This window comes from Caenorhabditis briggsae, assembly GCF_000004555.2.
Source record: "Caenorhabditis briggsae complete genome, chrIII, whole genome shotgun sequence".
NCBI lineage: Eukaryota > Metazoa > Nematoda > Chromadorea > Rhabditida > Rhabditidae > Caenorhabditis > Caenorhabditis briggsae.
The window spans coordinates 6,610,029-6,619,554 of NC_013490.2; the positions used below are offsets into that span (position 1 = coordinate 6,610,029).

Genomic DNA, 9,526 nt, shown 5'->3' on the forward strand with positions numbered 1-9,526 from the left:
CTCTTGGCATCTAATGCTTCCTCGAAATATCTTTTTATTTGGTCTGTTTTCTTGAAAGTTGGAATTCCAAATGCCGTAAACACTCTAATAGAAGCCCACCCTACAAAGTGCTGTTTGAGCTGAGTTATCTCGATTTCTATAAGAGATAACGAAAATCTGTCAACTGATAAAGCATTTGAAATAAAATCATCAACATTTTAGCAGTTGACACATTTTTGATCTTCTCTTACCTTCTATTAGAAATTACGGTAGCTGATGTGAGGTTGTATTCAAAAAGGTTATTTTGAAATTTAAATGTTTTAATGTCTTTTTTTCAGTACTGCATTTTTCAATTTTCAGAAGTAAAGTACTTCTAAATTCTCCGGAATTTTGACTGTCAACATACCGTAATACCTGTAATAGAAGGGCCCCGCACTGCTAAGTTAGAAGTCAATTATCTCGGCTCCGATAGGAGATATCAAAAATGAGACAACTGATGAAATATTTATGAAATCATGATAAACAATTTATTAGTTGACATTTTTTTTGTATTTTTGACAAGAACCGAGATGAATTGGCTCGGGAAGTTAGAGAGCCCTTCTAAAACAGGTTTTACGGTACTTCATAATTCCATAAGCTTGAAAACAGTATCTTCAGCCCAATCTGTTAAAAATTTCCAATATATAAATAACTTAGAAAAAATTTCAACAGCAACCACCAGTGTTTTCTTAAAACCCACAGTTAATCCGCTTTTCGGGTACTAGACACCTGAATTGATTCATCGGATTCTCGCGTCTTATCTGTACCCATGAGCAAAGACTATGAGTGGCTGAGAGTGACCTACACGAAATCCTCTTCGGTTATTTGATTTCTGAAAATGAGCTTTTTATGATTTTTGAAAACCAAAAATGTTTGTTAAAAACTGATTTCACAACTGTCAATATTTTGACAATATTTTCAGATTTCGACAAGATGATAATCTTTCATTTCACTCACCCTATCCAAATTCCTTTCAGATTAGAATCTAGCTCCGTAAAAGTTAATTAGGGGTCCGAACCAGGTGCAAGAAAATCTATTGAATGAGGTTACTTACCTATTCTGAATCTGAGTTTTCCCACGGTTCAAACTTCTTGTTATTCTTCATCTCCGAAGACTTTTGGACACAACAGGAGTTCTCAGAACATGTCTTAAATCTACCCTCCCACTCCAGAAGATTCGCAGCCCAGAAAATATTTCAACACCCACTGATCTTTCATTATCATAGGTGCTTCATGCTTACCCGAAGAAGATTATCCCTTCTTACCGGTTGTTGATGGGGTCTCCTCTTCACATTATCTTTCTTCTAGTTTCTTCAGTTCCCAATTTACTAAGTGTCTAAAATATATCTTATCCCTTCTTTTTCTTTTGCTCTTTCTCTTTCTCTCCCAAGCTTCGCCCCACCCCTTCCTGTCTTATGTTGAAAATATAATCGGCCTAAAAAGAGATGAAGAAGACCCATGATAGATAGAGAAATCCAAATGAATATATAAGAGTAGTTCTGGTTTTGCGGAATCAAACATATAGACCCACTTCCCATATCGTCTCCGAGAAAGTTCGACAATAAATCTTTTTTTGCTTTTAAAAAAGAATAATTGAAGAATTGAACGAAGAGGAAGAAGGAACAGTACAAAACAGCCACACACCTAAAGAGTAACTTCTAATCGAAAGATAAGAGTGAAATTAAATTATTATAAGCATTCCACTACAAAAAACCGCATTTTAATAAACACAATGCAATCCAAATTGGAACGTCCAATTTCGCAGTATTCCTACTTTTATTATGATGGTCGAAGTCAAACAATTGCGGCGAACAGACGTTGTAAAGGTCAGAATATTCTTGAATTCGGCTTTTTTCTCTTCAGTTCATACGTTCCGATATCGTACCATCCGAAAATATAAAGCGTACGAGAGTGATTTTATCTGTATGATTGGAGGGAAAGACCTTAAGAAAAATAGTGAACAGGACATTTTTCTGTAGGACATATTTCAATTGCTTTTTTTTTCTTTTTTCATCATTATCTGTACTTTATGCAACGATCTTGAAGTTTTCAGGGATAGTTATGCTCCAAAACATACTGACCGTATTTCCACTAATAGAAGCCCACAAAGCACGTCAACTTTGAGCCTATGTATCTCACTTCCTGTCAAAGATATCAAAAAGTTGTTAAATGATAAAATGTTGCTGATATTATGATAAACAGTTGACAAGTTGTTTATATCTTTTTCGGTGAATGAGATAATTGAGCTCAACGTTGAGGGCTTGGGTGGGCTTCTATGAAAGGAAAAACGGTAATTTTTTTTCTTTTTACCCCAGGGTATCAAGCAAAAAGAGCAATTCAGCAAAATTGTTTTTCTACTACGGTACTTTCTTTATAATTTTCTCTTTTCAATTTTCCACTCAATCTATTTTATTCTTCCTCATGTTTACAGTAGGATTCACCTCAAGCCCAAAACGAATTCATAAGAACTAGAAACATCAAGCCGTATGTATTGTGTCACAGATAGACTAACTCAAGCTTTTTTTTCTTCATCCACGGATAAGCGTTGTGACGTCGATCTATGTGATTCTCTGTCACCCAGTTCAATCGGAAGTCTCTATGTTGAAACCTAATAGACACCTAAATTCATAGAAATGCTGATCGTTCATATATATTTGCCAATCGTAAAAGGGATACAACTCAAAACCCAACATATACAGAACAGTCCTGTGCCTTCCCGGTGGCTACGTTTTGCACATAATGGCGAAACGATCGCAATATATCACATTGTTTGCGGGCGGCCCATCTGAACTAACACTGGAAGAATGCGCCAAAGGAAAAAGGAGGCGCCTTTTACCTCAAAATCATCACATTTTACTTTTCATATATATTTAACTGTATACTGACATTCGTGCTTGGTTTCTCTAATAAGTTATTCCAGGGAAAAAATGAAACAAAAACAAATAGAAACCCATTTTTTATTCCGTTTTGCGGGTATTCGTGGGAAATCACCTTTGTCACAAAACCGTTTTTTCTATACTTTTTTGTTTCAATTCGTGGCTGATTTGAAAAAATATGTTATCAGCTAGTTTTGAGATTTTTAAATTTAAAAAAAAACCACCAACCATACACCATAATCTCTAGTCTAGAATACAGAAAACCCTGTAATAGAAGGGCCCTCTAACGTTTAACTTTGAGCAATTTTTTCTCGGTTTCTGCCAAAGATATAAAGAAGTTGTCAACTGATAAATTGTTCATCATAATATCACAAATATTTTATCAGTTGACACATTTTTGATATCTTACACAGAAACAAGATATATGGGTTCAAAATTGACGGTTTGACATTCTGTTAGAGTGTTTACGGTAGTTATTAAATCTAGAAATCCTTGTAGAGCCAGAGCTAAACAGCTCCTAGAATACATACACGGTCATAAAACAAAGAAATATTGTCCACTGTATCTGTTCGTACCGGGGAATATGTTTTATGATTCCAGGCGGTGGGAGCCAATGCATTAAATCAAATCATAACCCGTTTTCCACCCTATTCCATTTTTATACGGTTCACCCCTCTCCCACTGTCTTTTCCTTATTCTTTTCCATCTTTTTTTCTTACTCCTATTCTTTTTATTTTTCAGGTGTTGCATGCGAAAACGTTCTCGAACGTGGTAACTCGACAAACACAATGAGCAGCGATTGTAGCAGTGCAGATACTGACGGACCCCCAGAGACAAAACGATTTCGGATTGATATGAATACTCAGGTGGGTTTTTCTTCTCACTCGCAAGTTCAAAAACTTGTTTTGTTCTCCGCATAAAAAATGATAACCAGGAATCAGAAAGCAATCTTAAAATCCTTTATCAATCGAAATGATAGGTGGTGATGTTAGAAGGATGTGGGAGAATCAAATCCAAGGGATTGTAGAAATCCTTTTTTTCATCTCCATTTCATTTCTTAAGCAATATCACATCTGTGATGGCTAAGACTTCCAGTAGAAAATCTCAAAAAAAAAAGCAATTTCAATAATTGAAAAGGATAAAGTTGAAATCCGCCTATGCCTTATTGTCAACTGATATTTCGACATATCCTTGTCTGGGATCTCTTCTGAAGATTTGAAAACGAAAACGAAACGTGTATTCTTTGGAATTCAAATGGCGGATGATTTCGATTTTAAATATCGGTCAACACATAGGGGATGAGTTGGCTGGAAACAGACATCAGAAATGAGCAGGATTTGAGAATTTTGAATCAAGACAATTGAAAAAAGATGAGGGGGCAACAAAGAAAATGTGTATTGATAAGGGATGTCAATAGTAGATTTGATAGAGGATATTCGTAAATTTAGTGACTGGCGGATCAGGTGTGTATTTGTATTTTTCTAGTATCCTCAAAATTAAAAAATGAATAGTTGATCAGTTTCTGTGAAAACTTGGTTTTCTTATCACCGTTATTCTTTTCACATACTGACTCTAGACTTTTGTCCCCACCCAACTCGAAATTCCAGATCATCCACCTTCTCAACCCGGATTTAGTAATTCTCCGGCGGAGAGGGATAAATAGATTCGCGCTATAAAAGTGGGAGAAAACCCAACCTTTTTTAGTTTCCTCATTTCTTGTCAGTTCTAGATTTTCCATTTTAGAGAATCGATTGGCATCAAAACACCCTAAAAAATCTGTAATAGAAGGACACCCACACCGTCAACGTTGAGCTCAATTATCTCGATACCTTTTGAAAATAACAAAACTTTGACAACTAATGAATTCTTTATCATAAAATTACCAACATTTTATCAGTCAACAGGCTTTAATATGTTTACCACGAATCGAGATAATTGAGCTCAAACTTGACGCTTTGGGTAGGCTTCGGTAAGAGAAAATTCGATAAACTCGCCAACTTTCAAACTTTTCTTGACCAACTTCTTATAAAATCCAACATTCCAGGCCGGCCTCGATGTTCCATCAGTCTCCACTAACTGTGCAGTCGGCGGTGAAGCATCCCAAGACGGACAGTCCCCCGCAGGTCCCTCTTCAGCCAGCTATCGTTCCTCTAACAGCAGTGTCATCTCATCATCAGAATCACCGAACAAAGTAGAAGACGTTGATGTTGGGCCTGAAGAGGAGGATGAACCAGAAGACATGGAAATGGATGGGAATGATATTGGAGCTACTGGAACCATTGTCAACAATTCGGAGATTTTTGAAATGCTCAACAAAACCTTTGGAGGAGTTTTCAATTGTGATCTGGAGGGAATCATGCGACCAAATGCACTTTTACACTCATCCTCTCCACCTACACCAGTTCAGTCAGTTGTTCCTGGAGCAATCACAGTGGCTCAGAGCCCAGCAGCTCAACTCTTCGCAAATGATGACTGGAGTTGGCATCGGAATCCAGCTGCATCGATTCGTAGTGGTGGAACTAACAAACAAACTCCTGTCTGGAAATACTTTGTCTACAATAAGGCTGAAAACTTGAGCAGGTAAAAATAAAGCATCACATTTAGATATCTATGATTTCATACTTTAGATGCATCGTTGGAGATTGTACGTACATGTTGAAAGGACCACATACGTCTACTTTGGCATGCCATTTGAAGAAACACACTCGGGAATATTCAGAGTTCCAAAAACTCAAGACCGAATATTCTCGCACAAAGTTGGACCAAGTTCCGAAGATTCCAGACGGAGCTCCTCATCCATTGACTCTTCAAACTCAGAATGGTACAAGACAAACTGGATCTCCTGCATCAACATGCAATACAAATACCAATTCTTCTTCATCTGCTTCCTCTGGATCTGCATCTGGACCTACTTCTGGATCCAATTCTACTATGGATTTGAGCATGAAGAAACCAAAAAAGGAACCGAGTTCTACCAAATTAAACGAGATGTTGTTGAATGGTCTTCGTCAAGTTTCCGCCACCAATTCGACTGGATCCCCGCCAACTACTCCCCAGCAGCCTCCTCCAATGATGCCAAACTTTGTGACCAATATGATGCTCCAGATGAATCCATTGCACATGATGTTGGCTCAGACACTTCCAGCTGCCAATCCACCAACCTCTACAAGTGCGACGAACACTGGATTGAATGCTCTTCAACAAGCCGGATTTGCTCTGGCTGCTAATGGACAAATCATTCAGTCAAAGAAATGGAGAAACGATGAGAAGAAGCAGAAAGAGCTTTCTTCGAAACTCGCTTTGGCACTTGCCACGTCACACATCGATCCGGAAATCCTCCAAAATCCATTGTGGAAAGAGTTCTTTGAAATGGCCCAGCCGAAATTCACAATTCCAACTGGTTCTCAATATGAAACCATTGTGAATTCATTTGCTCAGAAATTGGTCCAATCTGTGAAATCCCAACTTTCCACCACCAAAAAACTCAATCTTCTGCTCGATATCACCAAGATAACAGCTGATATTTCACGAGTAACAATATCAGCCGCGATTCCTGTTGGATCTGGAAACAGCTATGATACTCAAGTGATTCTTCTTGCTTTCCGTAATATCGGCGGAACTCAATCAGAAGATTTGAACGCAGTTTTTGTGAAAGTTCTGGAAGACTACAGTATCTCTCCATCGTCGATAAATCGTGTCATTTGTTCTGGGCTCAATGAAATCACCGAAAATACTGAACTTCCGAAACAAATGGAATCATTCTCCTCTCGACTTTCCCATTGCTTCCATACATGGATCAAATCATCTCCAACTCTTGAATCTCTCCGAAAGAATATTTTCACCATGGTTTTCTCCTATCTCACAGCTCCAGGTGCAATGCAACGTGCCAGTCAAATGCTGAAGACCAAATTCGAGTTGCCTGTGACCGAGAGCTTCAGTTTCATAATCGAAGATCTTCTCACCCATCGGGAAATCTACCAATTGAAAATGGAAGGTCTTCAGCCAATTTCAGATCGCGAATGGAACAAAGTTATTGGAATCCACAGTATCATGAACATCTTCAAACCACTGATGAACTACACAACAGAAATGACTACTGTGGATACAGTAATCCCAACAATTGTTCAAATCAAAAATGTTCTAGAAAAGGTTGGTTTCCCTCTTTTAAGAATGTTTTTTGATAAATCATTTTCAGGATGTCTATCAACTTGGAGAAATCGGTTCGGATCTTTTGTCGTCTTTGAAACAAACGGTCGCATTTATCATGGATCCAGAACACGAGCAGTTCGATTCCACATACATTCAGGCGACTGCTCTGAATCCACAAATGGCTGTAACTCTGAACTCGGATCAAATGTCACTCGCCAAATCACTAATCGAATCAGAAATCTCGAAGAGATCCAAGAATTTGAAGAAGGTTCAAAATGTGAAGAAACTTGCAATGGGAGTAGATTCGTTGCTTGCCAATGTCCTGAAAAAAGGAGATGGATCCGATGGAGGAGCATGTGATGCATTGTCCATTTATGGAGATTTATTCCAATCAATCACTGCCGGAAATAGCTCTGAATCGAAGGAGAATGTTGTGAATCAATACTTTGATGAAATTTCCACTGCGGTGAGTTCTTGCAAAGTTTCTGATGACGTGTAGATCACAAAGTGTCTATCAACTGAACGATAATCTTAGCACTTTCCGTTGATTGCTTTCCCTAAGAAAAAGGATAATCTCCACGGGTGGCAGTACCTTCTGTAAATAAGAAGATGAAAAGTAATCGAGATGTTGATGTTGAAAAAAAGTGATTTGTGCTGTGATCCTGTGATCCTGTTGAAAATCTGAAAATCCTGTTGAAATATTCTAGAAACGTTTTCGCGGTAAACAGTTCATGAATCGTATTAGTTTAGGAAGAATCACATGTGCTAAGGAAATATTTATTCATAAAAAAATAATTTTTTTTTTAATTTTAATCCATGTTTTTTCCAGAATTCCGTCGAGAGTATGTTCATGCTTCGAACCTTCGGAAATCCGATGCAAGCCCCACTGTCCTATTGGAAATCGTGCTCTTCTCGATGCTCCGAACTCTCCGAACTTGCCACCGAACTCCTCTCAATCCCAATTTTTACTCTTACTACTGAAAAAGTTCTAAGCTTCTCTCCTTCTTCATCCACATTGAATACTAATCTTATCCTTACCAATTTGAATTCTTGTGAGCAATTTGAAAAACAATTACTACTCCGTTTCAACCGTCAAATTGTTGCTAAACTCTTCAGTTAGATTTCAGATTACTCCCCCCGTTTGCTTGATACGTGTCTTTTTTGTTCCTGCAGCTTTTCCTTCTCCCGAACCAAAAAAATCTCCTAGTCTTCTTTCCTCTCCACAGAACTTTCTTTCTCTTCCATGCCATGTGTCTCGATAGTTCCTTTTTCGCAAAATTCCCTTCTTTGCTTTAATATATTCTTGAGTTTATCTTGCCTACTACTCCATGCAAATGTGCTCTATTCTTGACTACCAATAGAGCATGATTTCCTAAGCATAATGCTTGATCGCAGTTTTATTTATTGTTGTATTTATTTCAGTTTTGTGCAAAACTCCAAAAATTAAAAACGGTGATATATATTTTTCCCCTCTAAAAACTTCTTCCCAGCAAACCAATGTGCAATTTAATTTTCCTCTTTCTTTCGACTATTTTCCCCCCATTCCATGGCTTTTTGCATGTGATACAACCAAATTTTGTATTTATTGTTTCCCAATACATTTTTATTACCCCCCCCCTTTGCGTTTTCGGTGGCTTTTTTCTTTCTCTCCAAAAAATGTTTTACATAAAAGTATTTTATTTTTGATCACAAAGCAAACCCAGAATGAAACAAAAAGTATTATGCAACGAACTGAATAAAACAAAAAAAACATGAAAAATAAATTAAAATTGGCTTCCGTTCTCCACTGAAATTCCAGGTTGGTTAGGCAGAAAAGCCAGTGTGTGTTTCCCTTTTGCTGTCATTTTTCCATCAGATTTCCGTCTGAATTCACAATCTGTGAATGCCATTGAACGACCCACTTTCAGAACATGTGCAGTGATTTGCAGAACATCACCAACTTTGACAGGAAGGAGATAACTGAAAGTTGGAAGATGAAGGATTCAAAATGATATTTTTGAATACCTGACTGCCAGTTCAACGGAAGCCATTCCTTTATCTTTGACTGTTACTCCGACAGCCCGAGCAGTGATAACATCTGTTAGTGTTGCAGTTTGACCACCATGAAGAGTACCCTGGAAGACATTTGTCTATTTTCAACTATTTTTGATTCAATTGATACCTTTGAGTTCAGGTGCTGCTCTTGAACAACCATCTCACACACTAGTTTGGTTTTAGTGACTTCAACTGGATACACCTGCAATACAGAATTTAATTTATTTAATTGTGAATATTTAAAATTTTGTTTAAAATAAAAATAAAAATACTTACATCTTCAGCTACACGATTGAAATTAGTGGATCCTTTCATTCGTTCGAATACTCTCACCTGCTCGGCGAGCAACTCCTCGTTTGTCTGAAATCGACTGATTTAAAAGAAAAGCCTTTTTAAAAATCATACCGGCTCTGTAACAATGTCTGCTGGGGATTCGGAGTGACTGACCAT

General features: G+C 37.6%; 3 protein-coding genes across 3 annotated transcripts; 2 read left to right on the plus strand and 1 right to left on the minus strand.

Annotated features, from left to right (window-relative positions):
• Nucleotides 1-548: 548 nt before the first annotated feature.
• On the plus strand, nt 549-743 carry CBG25977 (the record flags this gene model as incomplete). Its single annotated transcript, XM_045243914.1, has 1 exon — nt 549-743. One exon carries the CDS (start codon nt 549-551, stop codon nt 741-743), a length of 195 nt encoding a protein of 64 aa, XP_045100066.1.
• A 1,006-nt stretch (nt 744-1,749) lies between these two features.
• Nucleotides 1,750-8,162, plus strand: CBG18126 (the record flags this gene model as incomplete). The annotated part of the gene is made up of 6 exons (XM_045243915.1): nt 1,750-1,879; nt 3,635-3,759; nt 4,938-5,473; nt 5,521-7,042; nt 7,089-7,508; nt 7,872-8,162. The coding sequence occupies 6 exons, from the start codon at nt 1,750-1,752 to the stop codon at nt 8,160-8,162; spliced, it is 3,024 nt and encodes a 1,007-aa protein (XP_045096393.1).
• A 643-nt stretch (nt 8,163-8,805) lies between these two features.
• Nucleotides 8,806-9,526, minus strand: CBG18125 (the record flags this gene model as incomplete). Its single annotated transcript, XM_002642118.1, has 5 exons — nt 8,806-9,001; nt 9,047-9,156; nt 9,204-9,278; nt 9,353-9,436; nt 9,482-9,526. The coding sequence occupies 5 exons, from the start codon at nt 9,524-9,526 to the stop codon at nt 8,806-8,808; spliced, it is 510 nt and encodes a 169-aa protein (XP_002642164.1).